Here is a 26,630-nt window from a genome sequence, read left to right on the forward strand (position 1 = left end):
TGACAAACGCAAACCCTCACAGAAAGACATGACTGAAACACAAAACCCAAAAGAAAACATGTTAGTATATGCCCTGCTCACTTGCCAAACCCTCACCTCTGCAAGACCTCTCAACAATTCTAGATGGTTCCACACTGTTCCTCTCACTGATCAAAGAGAACCTTGGTGTTACTCTTGATGAGCTCTCCTTCAGTCATCAGACCTTGCCCCAAAGAGTAAGCTCTCCACTCAGCCACCTCTGGTCATCTGTCAGCCCCTTCCAGCTGAGGCCACACGTTTTCTTCACTGACCGCACTGTGATGAAATTACCTACTTGCAACTACCCAAGCTGAATAGAATCTTGAACTCTTGAACTGCTATCTTCTGACACAAAATAAAAACCAAAAATAGCCGCTCAAATTGGTAGCTTGTGCTCAAGTCACACTTAAATTGCATATAAACTGATTTGTTTATAAACTTGTCCTCAGCTGACTGCAGACTTGACTGTAGGCTAGAGAATCAAGAATGATAAATTGAACAATTCAATATCTGTAAGAGAATAACGCTGTTTTTGGCTTGATTTCAAGGAAAAGTGTGTGAGTGTGTGTGTGTATGTGTGTGTGTGCGTGTGTGTGTGTGTGTGTGTGTGTGTGTGTGTGTGTGAAAGAGAGGGAGAGAGAAAGATTATGCTCATGTTTATGTTACAAGACACAATGCCGTCCTTAACCTTTAAGGTGTGACTTTCATGGTGGTTATTCATGCCGCAGTGCAGTCTTGAACCGATCTCATGCATTGCGTATTTCTGTTTATACCTTAGTTTCGATTAAATAATATTTTTATTTAATAAGAACCTGACATGCTATGTAATAACTCAGTAAGGGATATCAACTGACTGTGGATTCCCTTGTAATGACCTCAGCGGGGTTGAACCAATGCGCAGCACACTCAACCTGTTGCCTAGAGACTTGAGATTTACTTGTGACCATAGACTTGAGGCATGACTCAGACTTGTCACTAAAAGACTTGAGACTCGGGTTGGATTTGCATTTAATGTCTTGTGGTTATCTCTGCTAAAAACACACCTGCTCAGGCCTCACTTTGAAGCAAGCCCTGAATCAAAACTGATGCTCTCTGACAGTACTTGGCAGACACTGCTTATCCTGAGTGATTCAGAACATAACCATAACCACAGCATAACTAATTACTTTACTTGCAATTGTAGACTTGGGTGTTCTGTTATTATTAATAACAACAATGGTAATACTGAAAGTTTTAAATTGATACATTGTGTGCGACACACAAAATTTCCTGAACCAGTTAAACAGGATTTCTGTATGTGTTCCCACTTTGTTGCGTAAGTTGTTTCTGGTGTCCCTCCTAGTCTGTAAAATGGCATGATTAAAAATATCCAACAGTTGAAAAGTTTTGCTCAAAATCCCTTGCATTTTGATATCAGTATCAACTAAAATATTGAGTTTGTAATGGCATGATGTAACTGGGCCTGCAGTTTTCAGAGTTCTGTTGTCAAGACTCATGTCGATGTGATCCAGCTTTGCTCTGGCCTCCCAGGGATCAACACCAGGGTTAAAAGGTGCGTCTTCTTCTCTAGAAGAAGGAAATCACTTCAAAGGAACAGGCTTATCTAATCCAGGTATCAGTGCACTTTCATTATTTGCTACAATAAACATGTTGTGCAGATGAACTTCCTGCTTCATCTCTTGCCAGCTTTTCACTTTCTCTTCAGTTCAAACCACAAGAATTCTGTTGCAGATCCCTGATAAGACACACGTGCATATACACAGACACACACACAGACACACACACTCTCTCGCTCTCTCTCTCTCTCTCTCTCTGTCTCGCTCTCTCACTCTTTTTCTATCTCATGGACATCTCTCCCCCTCAAACACATCCCTCCACACCCCCTATAGACCCACACAACACACACAATGTCACACTGACACACACAGAGCCATACATCTTACACACATACTCTCTCACACTGTCCTATACACACACACTCACATCCACGAAAACCTTCTCATAAAACCATACACACAAACACACACACATGCACGACACACATCCACATATACACACAGGTTTCCCCCAGGACCCACAACACACTCTCACATGGGGACACACATACAGTATGTACACACACACACACACACACACACACACACACACGCACACGCACAGATGAACATGCTGGTAAACATTCTGTGGAATTCTAGGAGTCCTTTTGTGACAACGACAAATGGAATTCAAGGGAAAGAAACCATCCTTCTCCACACCACCCAAAATGATACCACTTATCTCATCTATGTGCCCCCCCACCCTTCCAACCCCCATTCCTGCAATCAAGCCCTCTTTTCTAAGACCTGCATAGGCAGAGGGGTTTCCCTATCTGTGGGAGAGCTGTATAGCCAGATAGCCTTACTGCCTTTTTTGATGTGTTCCACTGTATGTGTATGTGACTCAGGGAATGGGACAGGGAGAAACCTTGATCTCTAGCCTAGCATTTTCTTTCAATTCAATTGCCATGTTTCTTTTTTTCCTCTATTACCCTTGCAAATTGCTGGCTGTTGTTATGATTGTATTTTGTGTGTTTTGTTGCGGGTCCAATTTCAAAAATATTTTTTATATTGTGTAAAATGCATATATGCAGACTTATGGCATGCTAATTAAACAGCTTGAAGTCTATTGTAAGTCTCCTGCTGTCTTAATAAATGATACATATGACTCTACCTCAGGGAACTGCTATCCACTGATAGACTGTCATGCATACTGTTTTTCAAAAGATATCTAACTGCGCTTGGTCATTTTAAAATATTGTTGTAGTGGTGGTGAAACTGCGATGGCTATATTTCACCCTATGAAAAAAAAAATAGAAATATCAGTGGCTGATTGATTACAAATTGGCAGCAGTTGCTACATGGAGCCAGGTACTGCAGGCACTACAGAGGATCCAATGTGAACAAACAGGTTTACATTATTCGCATTGGGTGTACTGCTGTTATTGTGGTTCAAGCAGTCAAAGTAACTTGAAGGGGTTTTTGAAATCACCTAGTGCCATCTAGTGTTCAACTTGCCTATGTCTTAGTTCCTGGAACATGCTGTAGATAGAATGAATTAAACTTCATCATTCATTACCCCTATTTTTTGGTCCAGTATGTCATTTTATTGATCAGTTATTAATTTATATAACACAATGCCATAACAAGCTACATATCCAGGCATTTACTGATTGACCAACTAATTGCAACACAGACTGCATTTCTATTCTTTAAGTTTGAATCCTGTTATTTAAGTGATTATTATTTTTCTACTCAAAATTGGGATGACAGGTATCTTAGGTATGATAGGTATGGAATGGTAAGGTATTCTATCTATTCTTGAACAGAAAAAAAAAACACAGTAGTCCTTACAGACATTTTCTTCTGATCTCATTTGAACACACGCAATTCAGACACCTTTAGAGTTCTGTACAGCCACACAATAAATGGTCAAAGTGTGCCTGTTTGGCATCTCCTCTTTTCTCTTCTAACTTTTGGAATTTGCTTTCTCGTGCACTGGTGTGTTTTCTCACCTTTATTTTTACACTCAAAGAAAGAAACAGCAGTTCAACAAAGTACAGTTCCCAGTAAAACTAGAACACATATAAAGAGCTGGAAACCCTTACATTTCCACAAGACAAATAATATAGTTTTTATAGCGTGTTATTAAAATGACAATTAAAATTTTCAGGGATTTACACTCAGCCTTATGACAGTGTGCTCATGTGTGTCCACCAGTACATCTCAACATTGAAAAGCAAATATGAACACGAGCACAAATCTGTCACCACAATTACAACTTGACTGAATGATGGAGTGGAGAAGAGAGCAACAATCTGAATAAACGGCTGTCTGGAGGGAGAGAGCACAATCTTTTAAACTCTCCACAGTTCCACAAATCCCTGAGTTCACTTGGGTCAATCTGCTCAATCATACGCTGAATAAATGCACAGCCAAAGGTCAATTCTTTAAGCAAGACCAGACACACAGGCCTGCCACTGAGCGGCAGGCTGCAGATTTACGCCCATTAGCCGTGTTCTGGGATCAGCCTCTTGAGTGTGGTCAGCTCCTCTAAGATGTCTTGTTAAGGACTTGGACAGCCTGTTACTCTCATGCCATTGGACTCTCGTGTGCTGCCTTCCCTGGACTGGGAGTTTGGGTGGCTTAAAAAGCACATACAGTTCTTCTCTGAAAGAATTAACCTCAAGGGAGGTCTTCACTGGGACACATGAGTGACTGAAAGTCAGCTTTGTTTTACAAAGAGGTTTTTGTGAGGGCTGTATCTTTTGATGTAAGCTTGGTATGTAGTTGGGTTTGCTTTTCTGATGCTCAGCAAACTCATACAGTGAACATAAAAGTAATTTTGAGCTTCCACTAATAAAGAGAATGTTATGTAATAATATATACATATATTGATGGATTGCTAATCATTTTTAGAGAAATACCCAAGATGCACTTTAAGAAAAGATGAGGAATCTAAGAAGATTATCTCTGGGAGTGGAAATCTTGAGAATGCTTTATAACAGGGCAATAATTCCAGTTCATTTGCATCCTCTGAAATGCTGAAAACTCAGAAACAGTACTTTGTGTAAGCACACCAAAGCACTTTGGAAGTAAAATGAACATTTCTAAATATAATAAGATATTAGTATAATTGTATTTCACGATGAGTCTTTGTATAAAATAATATAAAAATATAATGAGCTTTAACCAAATAAAATTATTTTAATTGATTGACATGGTGAAGGACAGACCCTTAGTGTTGTTTTTTCAGTTTCCCACTAGAAGTTACTCTATCTCCTGTTCCTCAAAAACATTACATCGGAAGAACTATTGAATTGAAGCAAATGCTCAAAAAAGTGTATTTTGTGAGTATGCTAGACTGATCTTTGAGTAATTTGAGTCTGGCCTTTTCATATGTGTGAGATGACATTTTACTAAAATGGTGTTTATTCTATGTGTCCCACATGACAAAGGAGGGTACACAGCTATGAATGTTTTAATAAGACAATTAAAATTGGCCATCATACAGTTATATATACGCTATAGAGAGTATAGAATATAGCGAAGATATTTAAGTTTCATCACAAACAGAGTACAGATTGATTTCAACTTTTAAATGACGCTAAAAACACGGTGGTCTTTGTAAACCACAAAATTTTTACTGGATTTATCATTAATATATGCATGAGCATAGAAACAGTGTAGACCTGTTTTTGTTGGATCTAAAAACATCTGGAGGAGCGACATTTTTCCTCATGCAGTGGATTGTGAAAGCAGAGTTCCACTCACAGGCTGGTATGCCTGGAGTTGCCCGCCGCCGGTGAGCAAGTGGACATTCCATGTGACAACGCCACAGCTGTGCACAGGTGACAGGGTGGAGGGAAACGTCATAAAACACTGATGAACCAGCGATAGGAAGGTTAAAACAGCAGCGCTGAGAAGCCTTTAATCTGAATGCTGTCATTGTGTAGTCTGTCTTACTCTATGCAGTTCCGAATGATGCGCTGCTCCTCTCCTCAGCAAAGGATGTTTTTTTTTTTTTTACTGATTTTGTATTTATGTTTTATTCACGTAGTGTCATCAGAATATAAGAGCTGCAGAAGATGTGGCAGAAGGACTTAAGCCAGTTTGTTGTCCTTTACATAATTATTTTAGGCATGTATGTTCAGAAATATGTAAGTACCTATCCTAGAGCTATCAAATATTGTGACCTCCATTTACGCAACATCTGCGGTATACCTTCAGTTGAGGGTACAGTGGAAGGAAAAGACATAGACTGAATTTCAGGAAATATAAACACAGTGTTGAAAGATAATGGGATATTGAGTGTTATCATCACTTTTCCTGAGGCAAGGAAGGGACATTATGTTTTTGAAGGCCCAACGTGGCTCAGTATTAGCCTTTACTTTCAACAGTTTAATATCTTGCAGCCCAAACTTGTATGCTCTTAAGATACAGATTCAATTCAATTGAAGAAGCTTTCTTGGAATGACAGATCAATATCTGAGTCTCGCAAAAACAGTGCACAGCAGATTTCCAAATGACAGTTCACAAGCAACAAATTCGCAAGTACAAACTAGAAAAATAAAATTAATAAAGAAGTTTGTTATTGCGTTAATAAATGATTAATTCATTGCAAATTCATTTTTAAATACAGCTTCAATCAATGCTTCACTACACAGTATATCATCCAGGACTGACAAATGAGGGGTGTATTAGAAAAAAAATAAAGAGGAAATATAAGATATATTTAGCACAACACCAGTCAAATGTGATGCAATAAATTAACCCTACTTCAATACATTTTTCTTAAAATAAATCAATTGCTATTTCATGGATCACATTACGGCGCCTATTAGGGGATGAGTAATTTTGTGTGCAGCAACTTTGCCATCCATTCTGGTAAAGTACTTTCAGTTTCCAAACAGTGTTCATGGATAATCAATAGATCCATCCCACGCAAATGATTTCAAGACTGAAACAACTAAAAGACTAAATCTATCATTTACCATTTATTATGATTTGTTTAGTCATAGATTGCTTCATTTTATTTGCCCCGGATATTTACTTTAATGATCATACATAAATTGCAATATTAATGCTTATCTCAAAGGTATCGCCAAGAATCCCAGTCTGTAACCATTGTTCCAAGCCCCGTCACCGTATCATGTTGGTGTATATACGTGTGCACACTTTGTATCTGAAAGAAAAGTGGCTGTCATTCACTGTTTAAATCCCACCGCTGTGACAGGCGCACGGGGAGATGGGCGTGTTCGCCTCACCTGTGCGCGGCTGCAGGAGAGAGTGATTCAGGTGCAACAGCTGTCAGCGCTCTGGCAGCTATACCGGAGAGGAGCTTTTCGTCCATCTTCCCCGAGACTCACGGGGAGAGAGAGAAAGCAATTAATCGCTTCCGAAACATCTACATCGTTAGTCTTCGTAATCTTCGTTAATCGGACATCTATCTGTGTTCGTGCGTGTCATTGTTTTTTCGGAAAGAGTAAGGTGGGTTTTTTTGGTTGTTGCCATGGCGAAGAAGAGCGGGTCCACCAAAAAGAGTCTGAAGAACCTGTTTTCCAAAAGCGAGGCGAACCTCAAGGAGTCCGTTGACGGTGAAAGCGGCAAGGCGAAAAGTTTTAAACTCTTCAAGTGGAAGAAAAAGAAGAAGGTGGAGACGGAGACGGAGCCTGGCGCCGGTAACCCAGACGAAGAGAACACTGTCAGGTAAATGCACAAGATTTAAAAAAATGTATCAGCGGTAACCTTGCTTTGTGTTGGCACTGATGTTGTTTATTTCGTGCTTACCAACCTGTGGCCTTGAAACGCGTCCTGGTGGCATAAAAAATATCATCATATTCGCTGGCCAAAATTTCTTTATTCCTGTTATTTTTATTGCAAAGTGTATTTGCAAGTCTCGTGTGACACGTGCAGCAAACCATATGTATAAAATTCCATCGGAAAACCACGCGGAGCTTCATTATCTTGTGAGAAATATTGAGCATTTGCTACAGTAATCATACTATTGCGTCACTAGTTTACTACATCTTGTTTATGTTTTATATTTGCCAGTAACATCTATTTTTCCGGGACGGAGGATGGTGAATGTCCAGGGTTACTGTAGCTTGTTTGGTGATGTTTATTTCGAGGAATGTCACAATGAATGATGTCCTGGAAAAACGCGATAACCTACATTCTCTTTTCTCCTCCCTGTCTCCAAGTTGCCAAGGCCAAGTTGCCTCCCCTCATCTCATTTTTCACCACAGGTCACCCAATATTCATCAAAACAATAGTTGATATAATTTTCCTTCCATGACTGATCTGTAGGCAAGAAAAGAAAAGAAAAAGCAATAATTCAATCTAGACATGGAGGTAAAATACATCTAGGACATATATAATGTAATTCTTTAAAAAAGTACAAAGGAACAACTTCATGCAGGTTATAGAATTTTGGACTAATCATCCAATAACAAACAACAAGAAAAAAATGTGACAAAAAGTACAAAGTCACAAATTTACAGAATGGAATGCACTTAAGGTACCCTGAAAAGAACACAAGCCTTTTAATAGCTGTGTCCCTGACCCTGGCCAAGTGTCAGGGACATAGTGCATAGTACAGGCCATGACCTTGCTGCTGTTTGAGCTAATGATCAAGAGGTGGTTTACCTGATTTCAGGAACAATACTGAGATCAAGACACTTTCTGTACGTCTTCTGAATATCCGTAGTCTCATATATAACATTTGCTATGAATAAAACAAAAGACCAGGCACAAGGAGCACAAGAAGATCAAGGGCAAGTCTGAGAAATAAATGGCCTTGTGACTGTGGCCAAAACAAGGACCTGGTCTCGTGACCTTTGAACCAAGACCATGTAAAACCTGTTACCATTTGTATCAATGTTGCTTTGCTGGTTGTCCTGTGGTCGAGGCAGCTTTGAGTGGCGCAGTGGTTTAGAAACTCTGCATGCCCTGGCAGTTCCAGTGCATGCTGCTTGTTTGGCGGACAGTCTTACGGCAGCTTACAGGGCTTAAGGCCTAAGTGAAGGCTTAGCAATTCAGGTTAAGCACCTTGCTCAAGGGTACAATGGCACTGCCTCATCTGGGCATTGAGCTGTCATGTCTCCAAAACCTCTGCACCACACTGCCGCCGCATTCAAAAGGGATCTGCATTTGCAAAAACGCCCATTGTACATCAGTTGATCACATACGCCACACAGGGGATTGTATGCAGTGTCTTTAGAAACTGGCATTTTGCCTCCTGCCAGTGCACAGAGCCTTTGTGAGGCGTGACAGATTTGTTAAGTACTTTTGCACGTAGCTTTGGGCATAGTAGTAACGCATTTTGCTTTCTGCTTGAGAAACCATGTTAAATGGACACTGTGGTGTCCTGTATGATGACTCTCCTTGCTTTTTGTAATTAAGTGCTGCCTACTCTGAGCAGGTCAGCATTCTCTGTGTTGAATACCATCCTATTGAAAGATCCTTTTTTTTTTACCATGAACACATGTAGTTCAGGTGAGGTTTTCATTCATTCCATTCTATGGCCTGTCACTTTGGATGCCAGTGTTTGTCATCTGTTTTTGTTGGCTCCCTATCCACAATGTACCTTGAGTAAACATTCCCAGCTACAGTATGTTCTCTGTATGCCTCTGTAAACAGGCAGTGTATGTATAAAAAAAAAAACTTTGTTCATTGACTCTTAACACAAAAACAAACTCCTCACTCTGAGCACGTTAGTAATAAACTGGTGTAGATGGATGCTGGCTTATTCTACATGGGTCTAAGGATGAAGTCGTAACTGATCACACCAGTAACTGCAGCCTAATTCCGGAGCTCTTATTACTGTATCACTCAATGAAAAATCATTTTAATGGACGCTCCTACCTCCTGTATAGGAAGGTAATGACAGTATGGCACTTTTCAGCCTTTCGGTGTCAACCCCTCCATGTCGATGTGAATGCTGTTTATCAACAGTGTTTAATGAAGGCTTAATGAAGTCTGCTCTGTGTCACAGCTGCCGGAGTCTGTGTGGTTAGTGAGACTGTAATGTCTGTGCTGGACTATGTCAGGGCTAAAGGCTTTTGTGACTGCATTCTTGCATTAGATCAATTGCTATTGGGAGACAGACTGTTTGGGAGCTACTTTAATATTTAATCCAACAGTACTGAAACACAGGTGTTCTGAGTTCCAGGTCTTGGCCCAGCAAAACAGAAAAAAATAAAAAATAAAGTCCAGCCTCTCTGCTCCCCTCCTGTGTGAAACCTGAGGGTGCAGTTCTGTACCTGCGAAATGAAATATGTCCACAATGAAACAACAGTGGCTCTGTTGGCAGCGTTAGCCAGGATGAAGATGATCCTAAATACAATGATGCCTGTGTGCGTCTGTCCCTCCCTCTGACCTGATTTTAATCCCTCAGCTAACAACAGTGAGCCCACAGCTGTAAGATGGAGACCTGATCACAGTACGCAGCTCAGTGAAGTTTGTGTATTCAGTGTTCTGCAGGGCGGTGTGGTGTATGCAGTGTTCAGGAGGGCTCTGCAGTCAGCGCCTGTAGTATTGAGCAGTGTACAGAAAATGTAATACCAATTGATCAATAAATGAGACAACCTTTACATTACATTGCATCATTTATCAGACGCTCTTATTCAGAGCAACTTCCAGCAAAATGGAACAGAAGTGTATCCATTCAAATTAATTGAGCAAGAGTGTCCGACCAGGCTAACAACACTCCCAGAGCAGTTAGTGTTAGCATAACACTACTACATAATGCTGCTCAACACTACTCAAGCCCTACCACAAGCTGATTTATGGTAGGGCTACTTTTATTTGATGTACTGTCTTTATTACAGTTTAAGGAGGTTTAAGAAGGCATAGTGCAAGCCAAAGCAGAATCAGTTATTTCTTATATAATCCTGGAAATTCCTGTATTAGTAATGGTAGTCCACAGCTAACTGCAATCAATGTTTCCAGTCACCATTACAAGGTGACCAGAGGTCAGCACCATCCACTGGCTTATCACACCTGGAGTGAATTAGGTGTGCAAAATGCCCAGCCATAATCTTCCTAGTGAACATGTTTGCTTGCGTTTCCATCTTTAAGTCTGAGAGTCTTGGTGGCACCAAGGAGAAGTGTCCCACTCCAATCTAACAGGGAGTGTCTAGCTCTGCCCTTCTCTTAATCTGGACATGTGTTGCACCCTGGAAACTGAGCCGTTGAACAGCTGTGATCAGCGGGGCAGGAGATGGCATCAGTATACTTGCATACTAGATAATCCTCCCAAAGAAAATGATGTCATCCCTGTCTGAAACTTGTAACGTATTTCTTGACAACGTTACAATCACAGTGGTATTTTATCATCAGATGAATGCAGTTTCACTGTCGTTACTATGCTCAATCCAAGTAGGTATGAAAATTGGAGAAAATCATCATAACACGTAGAATATAGTTCTAAGCAACTTTGCAGCTAATTTGTCCATCTTGGGCGGCCTGCTCATCGTCATGAGGGGGCAAACATAGGAAGGTTCCGCCCACTCCTGGAACCAATCAAAGTGCAGCACTTGCAGCTTACCACTCAGTCGCACTCTGAGAGAAATGCTCATACATGACAAGTGGACCAGCACAATCCACAGCCTATACATAGTTTATCGGCTTGTTTATCAGTTGTTAGGGTGCGGTGTTGATTGCTAGTGTTATTTATTCCATTTCCTTTTTTCGGCCGTGACACCCCTGAGGCGATGACAGCTCGCACTTGACTCTCTTATCTGTGCGCCTCAGGGTTCGCTGCCTTAAGGGCACGTCCAGGGGCGGGGCTCGGTGCTTTCCACTGACCGACAAAGAAGGCCAAGTTGCCTGGCTCCATGGCCCCCAACCCCTCCCTCTAGGGCTGTCTCCCGTGCACTTCCACAATGCACACAGGCTCAGTTGTTTACAGACATGTATTATACATGCATGCTTGCACTCAGATGCATGTGCACAGAAATACTGTTGCAAGTTCCCAATGACGCACTCGTGTTCTGCACTCTAATAGAAAACTAGCAGTGAAAGTTCATGTCATGCGGCGGTTTGACATCCCTTTTTGCAGAAAGATGCAAGAGCTGCATGGCTTGCATTCCTCACACACTTGTCACATGGCATCCTGTGAAGGTACGAGGTCTGGTTTCAGGAAGTGTCTCACAGGGTTAAACAGGCAATGCAGTGCGCTGGTCAGGGGTTTCAATCTGGACAAACCAGAGAGGCTGCACCAGTGGCAGCTGCCAGATCAGGTCCTGTTCATTCAAGAAGAGCCCCCTGCTCAGAATGCAGCCTTTCTGGTTGCATTGTAGCGCCCCTCAGGTCTCAGTGAAATTGCGGGTGGCACCTGCTCCTCTCTGGAATGTGGAGTTGAACGCCGATCAAGTCCTCAAGCGAAAGCTTGGTGGCATGGTAGCACCCCTCAGGTCTCAGTGAAACTGCGAGTGGCACCTGCTCCTCTCTGGAATGTGGAGTTGAACGCCGATCAAGCCCTCAAGCAAAAGCTTCTGACAGGAAGCTGCACTCCTGTGCAGGACCTTCTCCAGCCCACATAAGTGAGGCATTGTGCCTCCACTGCCACAAACGCACAACCATTGCACAAAACCTTAGTTTGTTTACGTAAGGTGATGACACATGGACACAGTGATTGATGGATGAGTACGTGGGTGTGCTTGAGGGGGGGGGGGTGGGGTGGGGGGTTGATGAAGGAAGAAGTTGTTGAACCTGTCTGTTTTCAAACTAGTCCCCAACCGTGCTCCTCAAAATGTACAGTAGTTGGTTTCACAAAGGATCAGATCACCTTGTTTGTATTGGGGTTGTTGTTTTGAATCCCTGTTGAGATACCATTGTTCTGCACTTGAGGGAAGTACTTCAGCTAGTTCACTCCAGCAGAAAAATCCACTTTTTGATGAATATACACAAATATGTAAAATGTAAAGCTATGAGCATTGTAAGGCACCCTGGAAAAGAGCAGGAAGGATAGGTATAGAAGTAATATAAGCTTATGGTATGTGGTGTGAGGGAAAAGGTGCTGCTCTGGAAAGTGTGTGTGTGTATGTGTGTGTGTGTGTGTGTGTGTGTGTGTGTGTGTATGTGAGAGAGAGAGAGACAGAGATGATGTTCTGCACCTGTCAGATCCAGCAGTAGGCTGCAGCTCCTATGAGTGAGCAAGTCATTTTTGAGATAGTACAAATCAGAGGAATGCACTTTTGAAAAATTCTGGTAAATTGCCACTGTCCGTTTTTTGCACCTTTAGGATGCCTGGATATGTACATATATGCACCACACTTGACAGAATGTTAAATATGTGAAACAAAGTTCAAACACCCCTCCCCCCACATACCTGCACAGAATGAAATGACTTTGTGCACCCTTTAACTAGTGACAGTTCATCACTAGGCCATAATTTCATAGAGGAAATGTGCTGCGTATGAAGGAATTTTGAAAGGCAATAAAAGACTGTGAAGCAGAAGGGGAGACTTTGTGGCTCCCTCTCTGCCTGTTCATCCTGTTCACCGCTGCTGACAGTGGTGAACCAGTGTGTGTGTGTGTGTGTGTGTGTGTGTGTGTGTGTGTGTGTGTACGTGTGTGCGCGCTTTCTGCAGTCTCTACAGTTCAGCATCAACACCAAGAGGTCATATGATCAGCATATAGAGCCACAGCCATGTATAAAGTCTCAAACTGTGTTTAAAATACAACCTAAAACCTTCATATCTGCATTTCCTAGTCTTCAGATTTCTTTACAAAATGTCAATCTGCAAACTTCAGTCCAATTAATGAATGAAGAAAAGGTATATTTGTGGTCAATTCAGATAAACAATCTCACTTGGCCAGCAAAGAATACAATGCTGTAGAAATAGGAATATATAAAATGCTGGTTGGCTGTCAAAATGGAAAAGCTAAATCTGGCACTCTTGGCTTGATTTGGCCCTTTCCTTCCTTCTGTAATGTAGGGGTGTTCTTTTCTCCAGGCAGAATGAACTGGATGGGTCTGAAACGGCTCAGAAGAAAGATGGCACGGATTGGCCGGATGTTGGAGATGACAAGAAGGTGACCATATATTGCACTGCCCCCAGGTCAAAGGTCAGTCTGCGTCGCAGCCCTGTTCATCATCACAGTCAGGCTTGGAGGACATTGATGTTCATTTTAGACATGTGGCCATGTTACCTTTGAATATGCCAACAAAATAGGGACTGATCTGTTTAGGTGAGCATAGTTGCATCTGATGTCAAAGAGGGTGAAATGCACTTGCTCAAATGATTCAGAAAGAATGCTTACTCACAGAAAGAAATCAACTGAAAGCCCATCTTAATGTTTACACAGAACTTCCACACATTCATTTATGAAAAAAGGCACATAGTGTATTTTTATATTAAAAATCTAATATATAAACATCAAGAACCTCCTGTGACAAATAATGAATGAACAGCAAGTAAGAATCTCAGTACTAGCTCTCAAAATCTTCCAAACCTATTCAAGGTTAATACTTAAGGAGAGCATCACAGTGGAGGGGTGGGTGAGGTGGAGCAATACATTTTACTGACAGCTATTAGAGGTTGGCCAGTGTAGGAGAGGCTCATGGGGAGTATTCCCAGACTGTCTGCCCAGCACTCCCAGGGCTAGCTGAACAGGTGTGTCTCCCCCTGTCCAAACAGCCCTGACCATGGATCATCTGACCTCATCTGAGTTTAACACCTGCCGTACCCTCCCTCAGGTGTAAATAAAGTTAACAACCAGGAGTGAGTAGCCATAATACCATCTGGTGAGCAGGAGACCTGTGTGTTTGCTATGTGATGCCTTGTTTCCTGAAAAAGAATACGCAGTATATTAAAATATGACTACGTGCAGAGTGAATTCCACTCTGTAACAGTATTCAAAATATGTTTGAATCATTAAGATTGCCAATGGTTCAGATCACCTTAAGCGATGTGGGGAACTGTTGTTGTAAACTTCAGCAAGGTACTTAACCGGAACTGATTATTTATATAACTGGATATTAATTTAAATGATATATAAGCTATAAAAGATCAGGCACTGATGTTGGACGAGAAGGCCTGGCTCGCAATCTCCATTCCAGTTCATCCCAAAGGTGCTCGATGGGGTTGAGGTCAGGGCTCTGTGTGGGCCAGTCAAGTTCTTCCACACCGAACTCATCAAACCGTCTTTATAGTCCTTGCTTTGTGCAATGGGGCACAGTCATGTTGGAATAGAAAAGGGCCTTCCCCAAACTGTTGCCACAAAGTTGGAAGCATAGCATTGTCCAAAATGTCTTGGTATGCTGAAGCATTAAGATTGCCCTTCACTGGATATAAGGGGCCTAGCCAAAACCCTGAAAAACAGGTGTGGCCAAATGCTTTTGTCCATATAGTGTACATATGCCTTCATTTCCCATCCAATATACTACACCATAGTAATGGTATAGTGTAGAAATTACCATAGTAATTTAAAACTTATCTGTAATAAACCATTTTAGAATATACTAAGACTTTTTAGGAATGTATCTGTCATATGACTTAAAGTTTGATATGGTGACTTTTATTTATTTATTTAGTGGTTGTTTACTTTAAGGCGTAATGCTGTCTTCTGACATACAGTTAGAGCAGATAATAGCTGTAATGTCATGGGACCTGCTGATAGATTTTGTGTTCTGTTTGTCTTGGTGTTACGGCTGTGCGTTTTCAGTGCCAGTCAATGTTTGGCTTAAACTCGTCATTGAACATTGCTACCTTGTTTGTTCGAGTCTCATTGTGGCAAAGACAGACCTTGAACGTGTGCGTCTCAGATTCTCAGTGATCAGATGTTATTCAGCTGGGGAGGTATATTCTATCTGTTTTGCTTGAACATATTTTTCTTGATTGCTCATATAAAAGGCATTTACATTCATAAAGACTGGAACTGGACCCAGGAGCAGTATTTGGGGTGTCTAAGAACAGAGTTTGCCTGGACCCACAGCCCCTCAGCACCCAATCATATTTAATTAAACATGTGGCATAACTGAACTGCACAAACATTAGCAGTCCCTGTTTTAGTTAATTTTCAAGTCATGCAGGCACAAGTGGCCTTTTAGGATAAAGAGGTCTGAAAGCAATGAAAATTACTTTGGAAAAGGGGCTTATTTGACAAAGCCCTGCTTGTGGGACAAAGCATAGCATGCACTGTGATTGGGACTCCTCTCAGGAATTTTGCCTCGGGCCCCAGAAAATGTGAAAATGACCCTAACTGACCCTCATCTGTCTGATTAGTGTTAGCAGAGGCTGTGACCTGTCTGTGGGCCCTTGCCCTTGGACCTGTATACAAGCCCCCATCACCTAAATATTCCACTGATGGGATATCTCCTGTCAGAACAAGCAGGGCTATTAGCCCTTCCCTTTCTGACCAGCCACAATCCTGCCCTCCTCTACACCCCCAGTGCTGCTGCTAGGTGTGAATGCAAACATGCACCAACAAGAAATTTAGTGGTTGAGACTATGGGCCAGATTCGGTGTGCATGCGTACCATCAATTTTTTTGCATATTATAGCAGTATGGTCAATCTGACAGACATTTTGGAATTCATCAGTTTCTTGAATTTGCATACAAATTATATGACTGCTCCAGATTACACATACCACATGCATGAATTCACGTGTTTGCGGAAGACATGTTTTTTGCGATTCCGATAAAATTGTGCACCTATTTATATGTGAAGGTTGCTGGTTTGATTCCCCACTGGGGCACTGCTGCTGTACCTTTGGGCCAGGACCTCAGCCCAGAATTGCCTCAGTAAATATCCAGCTGTATAAATAGATAACACGTAAAAAAAAAAAAAAAAAAAAAAACTGCAGCCTATGTAAGTTGCTCTGGATAACAGTGTCTGCTAAATGCCAATAATGTAATGAATAATGAACTTGTCAAATTGTAATTGTGAATCTGTCTGTATTGTAGGTGTTAGAGGTTACAACCTCTGGCTGGTGACACTACTGGCCAAACCACAGACACCACAGGAGATTGCATACTACCATGTACATATACACCCTATGCCCCCGATCCACTTGTTGCTCCAGAGAACATGGATATTATTCAGACAGCCATAGAATTAGTTTTTGAGTCAGGGTATGAGTGTCATGTAATGGCCTACCTTTTCACCCCTGGCTTAAATATTTAATGTATACCATGACATACTTTCTGTGTGTTGGGAACAAATTTCATTAGAGAAGACAATATAAGTAGATGCATTTTGCTCTGAAGTGATTTATTTAGACCTTGGAGACATATTTACTGTTTTGGTTATACCTGCTACTCAGAAGTCAGAATGTCCTTACATGGGATTGTCGGGGTGTTTGTGAATTTCAGACTCTTCCTCTTCTGTCACCTGTCTTCATCTAAACCTCAATTACAGGTTGATGTCTATAGGAGTGTGCCAGTAACTAATTCTGATGGAATGAACCTTGAGGTTTAGGTCATTGAGTCAAGGAAGAGTGCTTGCATAAAAATAAAGTTCCTTCTGTTACACAGCAGTGATTATCGCCCCCTTTCACTTAAGGAAAAATGTGTAGGAAAATTAAGTGGCAGATTTGCATATCCTGTGATGCTTTTCTCCCCGGTCACTGGAATGGAGTGGGGTGGAACGCTTGCGTGGAATGCAGATGTAACTGCAAACTTGGCAACCCAAAGCCAGGCCTGTTGAGCCTGCTGTGTGAGTGGCTCACACCATTTAGGCAAGCGTTAGTCATGGAGAGAAACTGTAGACTTTGGAGTACATTACTTATCGAGTTTAATGTGGTTAGATTACATTACATTACATTACATTCATTTAGCAGACGCTCTTATTCAGAGTGACGTCCAGCAGAATAGAACTTAGATGTATCCCTTTAAGGTAATTGAGCAACAGCGTCAGACCAGGCTAACAACGCTTACAGACCAGTGAGTGTGAGCATAACACAATTCAAGTCCTACCGCAAGTTTAGTGCAGTCTGACTAGATTCTGTGTATAGGGAGCCGTGGCACACAAAAAATATGGAATGGCAAAGGCTTGAATGCCTGACTCAGAGCAAAACAACGCTCTTTGACCTCCTCAGGCAACGCTGACACGTGTGCTAACGCTCTCCAGCTAACAACCATTTGGAAAAGCAGCGCTTGTTTTGTTGTTGCTTTACCTGAATTTCTCTCAGAGAGGACTCCGTTTAACTCCCCAAAACCTGTCAGGGCTCGACTTTCGTAGAGACCCGATTCTTATCTATTTGACTGAGGGCAAATTGCTTGATTAAATCTGATGTGAATGGCATAGCCACTGTTTTTCATCCTTAATGAAATGCATACTTTTGCCCCCAAATTCCCGTCACGTACACCCTTGCGCAATTTCCCCACCTACTCGTTTGTACACACACACACACACATACGAGCCGGTGAGTTTCAACACATCTGTTGGGGTCCATGTAGAGACAGGCGCTGTACTTCTACAGTTCTACACCACATTAATGCTGAAAAAATGGTAATTTTGCTATTTACTTTGGCTTGGCGTCACGGCACAGTTTACCTTTGTCCAGTAGGTGGAGCTAGAGTACTACTCTGTCACATTTGTTCAACATGTTCAGTTAGGCTTTTCAGCGAGTAACTAAATCAGTAGGTGTCAAAGTACAAAGTATTAGTCCACATAAAAAGAGAATACACCATGGCAGAGCATTCGACCATGGTGAAAGTCCATAAACATTGGAAGCCATTGACTAAGCACAGAGTGGACAGAAACTGCCCATCAAGACCGGAAGACGATGTCATGTACGACAACCCAGACAAGATGGGTTGTGCCACTCTGTTATTACCAGGAGGTGGAGACAGAGCTGTGTGACCAAATGTGAAAGGTTCAGGGACATGAGGGAATATTACTTCCCCAAAATATAGGAAGTTTGCCCTGATTTCAAGAAACTTGCAGAGACAAAGAGGCTGTCAGTCTTAAGAGAGAAGAGGGAATGTGTAGCATTGCCAACACACATTGCCACTTGCCACAGTGTGAGAGATAGTGAGTGAAAGGAATAAGAGACAGCATGAGATGGGAGGATCATTCAAAACTGTGCTCTTCATTTTTCAGTCTTTTCTTACGCTTCACCATATATGAATGGATATATTTTTACGTATACAGAGTAAGGGTTTTCAGTTTGCTTTGGCAGTACAAAATTCGATCATACCAATGAAGTTTACTTCAACTGAATTGGATTTGAGAGACAGTGGGCATGAGAGAGAAAGACAGAGAGAAAGACAGAGAGAGAGACAGAGAGAGAGAGCAGGTGGGTGTGAGAGAGAGAGGGGGAGAGGCAATGTGGTCATTGGTGATATACATTCATTCAGGTCTTTCTGCCTGAAGATTAGTCACCTAGTGTTATTTCTTTAGTTTGTCATTCAGCTTCTATCTCTGGGTAAGTTTGTGTATGAGAGAGCTCCACCCAGGATGAGAATCTGACTGCTAGCGTAACTGACAGCTTTCTTTTGTTCTTAATGTTCCATTCTGCACTGCGATTAAGCACCAGCAGGTTTGACATCAGCTGAATCCTATCAGACCATCAGAGAAGAATTCAGCTGAATCCTATCAGACCATCTACATTATCAGAGCAGGGCGGGATTCTCAGGAATTCAGATTTCCCTTTCATCCCTCTGACTGGGTCCTTCTGGGCGGGGATGCTGGACAGGGGCCACAGATACACTGCTGTGTAAAAGACTGTGGCTTGGAAACCTGTCCAAACACTGGAATGAAAGCAGAACAGATAACAGCTTGCTTTTCACTGCCATGCCTCCTCTGCCACCTGCTGTTACCCTCCACCAGTCAGCTTCCTCTTCCCCTCCAGCGGTCAGCAAGGGGTTTGGACCTCTGCCCGGCATGCTGCATTCCTGCTTTGATTTGCATGCTACTGTACATTCCACATATCAAAGGAAGCCACACATGACTGGGGATTTGGGCGAGCTCTGTGGGCAAGGAAGAATTTCCTTGTTAAAGGAAGTAAACAAAACCAAAGCCAAAAAGACCAGGGATCTCCTGTAGCAGGTGATTCATGGAACAGTAACAGCTGAACTATCTGACACACCTTGATCCATCCATCCACCAACAGGGGTGGTTTGCGCAGTTGTGTCTCAAGAAGCAACCGGCTTTTTTTTTTTTCTCTACAGTGTGGGCGATTGTTTTGAGTTTTTATTTTGGTTAAAGAATGGTTGGAACTTTTGGGCATGGTTGGCCAGGATTAGCAAGAAGCATAAAATGAATGACACTGAGTTAATACAAGAAAAAGGTTCATAATATTTTATTTTCGTATGTGAGGATAGCAAGGACCTTATGATACATTAGCCTACCAAAAGTCAGAGGAAGTGAGTAGTTTTGAATAAAATGTGTCTTTACGCCTTTTACCTTAATGACTGCTTCAGTGCTTTGTGGAAGACTGCATATTAATTTCTAGTAGGAAGTAGGTGGTATTATGCTCCACTCCACACAGCATTACTGAAAAGGGCCCTCTTGACCTTGCCCCAATTCTGTGAGCCAATTCATCTTAAAGATATGCTGTTGGATTAAGGTCAGGGTTCTGTGGTGGCCACTCCAACGTTCCAATGTTATTCTTTAAAACCAGGTGAAGTCACACCTGTAATCACACCCATTTCCCTGCAGTCAGGTGGAGTGTCACATGACTTTTGCCAGGATATTATACTGTGTACGGGGGTTGATGAGAAGAGAACTCTAATAGTAAAATAAAAAATCTGAATTTATAAGCAGTGAAATTAATTTGTCATACATGATTTGAGTGTTTTTTTTTCTTCAGGATGTCTACATTTTCTTTTTAGAATAAAGGTACCTGAAAACTCAAGATCCTTATTCTGTCTGTGTTGTTCTGTTCTCCTCTCTTTCTCTACCTTTGTGGCCCTCTCTCTCCCTCTTTCGCCATTTTCTCTGTCTGTGTCACAGAAAGAGCCCCTGAGCTACTCAGAGAATGACCTCCGCAAGCCCCGCAGGTTTGGCACCTTTTCCTTCGGCTGGAAGAAGAAGAAGAAGAAGCAGCAGCACGCGGCGGACCTCTCCCAGAGCGTTGTGGAGCTGGAAATGCCCAAGGAGGATCTAGAGGATGAAGAGGAGGAGGAAGAGCCCATGACCACATGTGTCATCTCCAGCGCAGAAGATTTATCCAGCAAGCGGGTCAGATTCGAGTTGTCCAAATCTGCACCTCTGGGGTCACTGGACACCGTCTCCCCTCCCCCCGGCCCTTCTGACCAATTCCAGCCCCAGGAAATGCAGACAGACAGCCTTGTTCGGCAGGAGGGAGGCAAGGCCCCAGATGTTGTCCCCATTGCTCCAGGCTCCCCAGCACAGAGTACTGAGGTACTACTGTTGCAAGTAAATAGAGAGGAGAGCCAGGAAGATATGCAGTTCCAGGTGTGGAGTTCCCCCCATGCAGATGAGCACAGCCTGTCAAATGGCGACGTGCAGCCCTCTGCTGTCTGCGCTGCCCTCTCCCGGGCTCTGTCCATGTCCAAGTTTGGACTCCCCAAAAAGCAGGAAGATGAGCACTTTGTCACCATCCCCAAAGTAGCTGGCCTCTCAGACCCTGAGAAGACTGAGCTCTCCAACTCTGTTACCCCTAACACTCACACCGCCCTCATCAACAGTAATGTGCATGACACTGACCTCTCCCTCCCCAAAACTGACATCTCTGACAATGTTGTCCAAAGTTCTGGCCCCTCAGACCCCAGTGTTACCAGTGCTGACACTTGCCTCCCCAACACGGATATCACTAACTCTATCACACCTGATACTGACTCCTCCTTCCCCAAAACCAACATGTCTGACCATGTTGCCTCTAACATTGATTCCTCAGGTCCTGTCATGACTAACACTGACCTCTCCCCTCCCAGCACTGAAACCCCCTTCCCAGAAACCGAGCTTTCTGACACTGTCATCACCACTGATAATGTCTCCCCTACTTCCATAACTGAGCTCTCTGACACAGTCAGCCCCAGCACTGATACCTACCCCATCAAAACTGACATCTCTGACATCTCCCCCAACACTGTCACCCCCAGCACTGACAGCACCCTCATCAACACTGACTCCTCCCTCCCCAAACCTGAGCAGTCTGACATACCCAACACTGACCAGTCCCTTCTTGATACAGAGCTATCTGATACAGTCATTCCTAACACTGACCTCCCCCTCTCAAACGCTGACATTTCTGACGCTGCCATTCCCAACACTGATTCCACTTCCCTTATAACTGACACCACAGATATTGTCTCTCCAAATATTGACTCATCAGACCCTGTCATTACCAACACAGGCCCCTCCCTCCCCAGCAGTGAGCTGTCTGACACTGTCATTGCTACTGATGATGTCTCCCCTCCCTCAGAATGTGAACTCTCTGACACTGTCACCCCCAGCACTGACAGCACCCTCATCAACACTGACTCCTCCTTCCCTAAAACTGAGCTCTCTGATGCTGCCAGTACCACTGATATTTTACCTACCTTCGAAGGTGAAATCTCAGACACTGGTGCCCCCAGTGCTGAAACTCTGATCAACAATGATATGTCCGACTCTGTTATTCCCAACACTGACCAGTCCCTACCTGATGCTGAGCTGTCTGATACAGTCATTGCTGCTGATAATGTCTCCCCTCCCACAGAAAGTGACCTCTCTGACACTGTCACCCCCAAAACTGAGACCACACTCATTGACACTGACACCTGCCTGTCCAAAATTGAGCTGTCAGATGCTGCAGCTACCGGTGATGGTGTTTTACCTCCCTTAGAAAGTGAAATCGCTGACACTGTTGACACCAGTACTGACAGTGCCTTAATCGATAATGACACGTCTGACTTTGTTGTTTCCAACACCGACCAGTCCATGCCTGATGCTGAGCTGTCTGATACTCTCATTCCCAATAATGGAAGCTCATCAGACCCTGTCATTACCGACACAGACACCACCCTCCCCAGCAATGAGCTGTCTGACACTGCCATTACTACCGATGATGTCTCCTCTCCCTTAGAAATTGAACCATGTGACACTGTCATTCCCAGTACTGAAACCACCCTCATCGACACTGACTCCTCCCTCCCCAAAACTGAGCAGTCTGACGTTCCCAGTACTGCTGACGATGTTTTACCTTCCTCCGAAGGTGAACTCTCAGATGCTGGTGCCCCTAGTACTGACACCACCCTCATCAACAATGATATGTCTGACTCCGTCACTCCCAACACTGACGAATCCCTCCCAAACACTGACATTTCCGACACTGTCATTCCCAGTACTGACTCCTCTCTCCTCAAAACTGACATCACTGACATGGTTACTCCAAGCATTGACTCATCAGACCCTGCCATTATAAACACAGATGCTTCTGTCCCCAGCAATGAGCTGTCTGACACTGCCATTGACACTATGGATGATGTCTCCCTTCCCACAGAAAGTGAACGATCTGACACTGTTTCCCCCAGTGCTGACACTACCCCCATCAACAATGACATGTCAAACTCTGTCATTCCCAACACTGACCAGTCCCTCCCTGATACAGAGCTATCTGATACTGCTGTTCCTGACACTGAACTCTCTCTCTCCAAAACTGACATCTCTGATGTTGTTGCACAAAATTCTGACCCCTCAGATGCTGATGATACCAACACTGACACTTACCTTCCTGACACTGACATCTCTACCTCTATCATGCCCGATGATGACTCCTCCCTCCCTACAGCCATCATGTCTGACGTTGTTGCCCCAAACATTGATTCCTCAGACCCTGTCATTACTGACACTGACCTCCCTCTCCCTAGCAGTGACACCTCCCTCCCCAAATCTGAGCTCCCTGACCCTGTCACAATCTACACTGACACCTCCTTCCCCAACACTGAGCTCTCTGATGCTGCCATTGGCATGGATGATGTCTCACCTCCCTCCAAGACCGTGCTCTCTGACCCAGTCTCCCCCAGCAGTGACCCCATCAACACGGACATCTCTGACACCGTCATTACCACAGACAATGTCTCTCCTTCCTCCAACACTGATGTTATTGATGACGATGCCCCCAACACTGACATCTCCAATACTGAGGCCCACGAAGCTCTTCCTGAAGGTGACCCGAAAACAGGCTGCTCAAGCCCTGATATCTCTATCAGTGACGGCTACAATCTATTACACCCCACCGCTGATGAGCTTGACGGCCCCGACTCCATCATTCCAGCTGTGGCCGTTTCTGGCACCATGAGTCAAAGACAGGAGTCACTGACAGAGGAGGAAGAGGCAGATGGAGAGGGAATGGTCACAGAGTCAGATAGACAGGATGCAGGTGGAGAGGAGCCGCAGTGCGATGAAGAGATTCTCCAGGAAAGCCCTGACGAAGATGAAGCCGCCTCTTCCCCGAGGGGCCATGACGTCATGGACGATTCTCCTTCCCTTCAGCAGGAGTGTGAAAATGAAGAGGAAATAGAAGAAGAAAGAGGAGAAGAGCTAGAGCAGTGGAAGGAGACGAATGGCAGAGAGGAAGAAAGAGAGGCAAAATGGGGGGAACATCAACAGAGAGAGGATGAGGAGGAAAAGCTCCAACTGGAGGAGGGGCAGGATGGAGAGAAGGACATGCAAGAGATGCAGGTGGAGGACCTGGAGGTACTGAGGCAGAAAGAGGAGGTGGAAGAAGAGATGGAGGAGGGGCAGGACGGAGGGAAGGACCTGCAAGAGATGCAGGTGGAGGACCTGGAGGTACTGAGGCAGAAAGAGGAGATGGAAGAAGAGATGGAGGAGGGGCAGGACGGTGGAAAGGACCTGCAAGAGATGCAGGTGGAGGACCTGGAGGTACTGAGGCAGAAAGAGGAGGTGGAAGAAGAAAGGGAGGAGGTCCAGCAGCGTCCCCAGATACCTGCTGCGGAACCGGACTCACCTGTTTGTCAGGAACGTGGACCTCAGGAATGTGAGCCGGCCCCTCCCTCACCTGAGCCCGAAGGGGAGGGGCCACAACAGACCTGGAGCATGGCAACACAGACACTCCACTCTGTGCCGCCTTCAGGCGAGGAGACAACACAGGAGGTCGAGCACGAGGCCGATGACACCAATAACACTGCGATACTCACTGACAGATTGACAGAGGAAGCAGACGCGGTGACCGACAGCGCGGAGAGAGCAGAGGCTCACACTGACGGCTCGGACAGCACCGACACGCTCATTGACAGCACAGAGAAAGCGGACACATTTATTGACACAGTGACAGAGACAGCAGATCCCACGCATGCTCCCACGCTGTCTGACGTGCTGACAGAAGTGGAGGAATCCCAGTCTTCCCCGCTCCCCCTCACTCCGGCTGACTCGTAAGCGCTCCTGATTTATTTGTCATTTCTTTCCCGTCTGACATAGCTGCTGGGTGCTGATTATCTTGTCTCAGGTTTACTAACTGTGTGTGTGTGGTATGCAGGCTCTGCAGTGCCTGTCCTGTGATTCACAGATGGACAGGGTCAGAGATTTATACTCCTCGGTTTGTGAGTGATATGGGGATGGATAGAGATTATTCTCTCCGTGAGTGGAACCTGAAACTGTGCTGTCCAAGTTAGCTAACAGACTACTTTTTAGACTTATAGTCCTGTTACTCTCTGACACCATACAGTATGTATCAGCAGGAGACTAGCCTGTAGCACTAACCTTTGATCTGGAACCTTGACCCAATGAGTGGAGAATCTTGGGCACCCAGGTAAACAGTAAAACCCTCCACCGGCTAGCAGATGATAGATTATTATCATCATGGTGTATTGTCATAGCTGTTCTCAGGTCAGCTTGCTTATCTCAGATGTGAAAACACAGAATTGCAACCAGGTCACATGGCAAGGTTGTGCTTGAAAGGAGGAGAAAAAAAAGTTACACGTCTCTCTTGAGACCACATGTCCACAATACCCAGGTTGGGCTCACATTGTTCAGGGGACACAATACTGTATCACAGGACAGTCATTTCATCTGCTTCCTCTGACCCTTCACTTGTCCTTTTTTCTTTTGCTCATTTTCTCACTTTCCTTCTTTCTCTCTCTCCAGCTTTGACACAAGCAGTCTTCCATGTGCCGAGCACAGTATGAGCGATTAATCAATCAACTAGTCAATCAAATTGTTATTGCACTCGTGAAAAGAATTGTCACAGACCACTTCATAGACCATGTATCACAAATACAATAAAAGTAATAGCAGACAGAATCTCAAAGAATTAGAGATGTCCTAAAAGAAAACATTTCAGTTACATATAGTAACTGAAGATACCCCCAGTGTATCTGAACCTGTGTTCAGCTGTTTTGTGGTATTTGAAACAGTCTGGTTTTCACCCCAGGCTGTGAGTCCTTGGAGTGTTTGGAGTGCTTTGTATGTGCCCTGGTAATGAGCCATTTTTTTTGGTTCAGTTTGGTATGTAAAATATAGCAGGTGAATACCACAGGAGGTTGGGCTGTAGCTGTAATTACAGTGAAACACCCATCCTATGGTATGTGTGCATTTTCTGCATATTCCTTTCTCTTTCCTTTGAATTGGGCACACGACTGGGCTGACTTGGAGTGAAGGAAACAGCCTTATGCCCAGTAGGTTGCAGGTTCAGGACAGTGCCATGCCACCTTAAAGGTTAGGGTTCAATGAATCTTGACAAACTTGCTGACTTTCCTCTCATTTTATTATTATTTAGATAATAGGTACAGTTTTATTAATCATGGAATACAATTTTGTCAAGTCAGCAGGCCAAAACTGTAGCTGTCAGTGAACTCCCAGAACATGTCTGTCTGCCTCACTTAGACTCACATACCAAGCATTTTACCTGGGCTCACAGGTTTTGTGCATCACCTGAGCAAGAATGTGGAATGAGCAATAAATCTCAGCCGCAGATTGACCATTGTCCTTGGCTTTTTGGTGACAGAAGCAAGACGATACCACAGTTGCAGCTGCCCTCTGGCCCCGGCCACATACACATACTTCTCTGCATACATCTCATACCTCTCTGCTTGCCTATAGCTTTCTCTACAGAAATGGTTTATATTGACTGTGCTGTGCAGAATGCAGTGTGGTTGTTTTGACAGTCAGGTCCTTGCTGTCTTCTACAGGGAATTTGTTTGTTTTTTCTGGGGTGGT

At 43.7% G+C, this 26,630-nt stretch overlaps 2 protein-coding genes across 2 annotated transcripts in view; both read left to right on the forward strand.

The window, feature by feature from the left end:
* Positions 1-7,000: 7,000 nt before the first annotated feature.
* Positions 7,001-22,306, forward strand: LOC118769173 (uncharacterized protein YMR317W-like). Its single transcript, XM_036516202.1, has 4 exons — positions 7,001-7,262; positions 13,517-13,628; positions 20,463-22,255; positions 22,300-22,306. The coding sequence occupies exons 1-4, from the start codon at positions 7,066-7,068 to the stop codon at positions 22,304-22,306; spliced, it is 2,109 nt and encodes a 702-aa protein (XP_036372095.1). The 5' UTR covers positions 7,001-7,065.
* crybg2 (crystallin beta-gamma domain containing 2) overlaps positions 22,280-26,630 on the forward strand; it is a 30,007-nt gene continuing 25,656 nt past the window's right edge. The window contains exon 1 of the mRNA XM_036515969.1: positions 22,280-24,847. Within this exon, the coding sequence (XP_036371862.1) occupies positions 22,395-24,847 (2,453 nt within the window). The 5' untranslated portion in view covers positions 22,280-22,394. The remainder of the gene's footprint in view (positions 24,848-26,630) is intronic.

The sequence above is a fragment of the Megalops cyprinoides genome, chromosome 21 (assembly GCF_013368585.1).
Source record: "Megalops cyprinoides isolate fMegCyp1 chromosome 21, fMegCyp1.pri, whole genome shotgun sequence".
NCBI classification, from domain to species: domain Eukaryota; kingdom Metazoa; phylum Chordata; class Actinopteri; order Elopiformes; family Megalopidae; genus Megalops; species Megalops cyprinoides.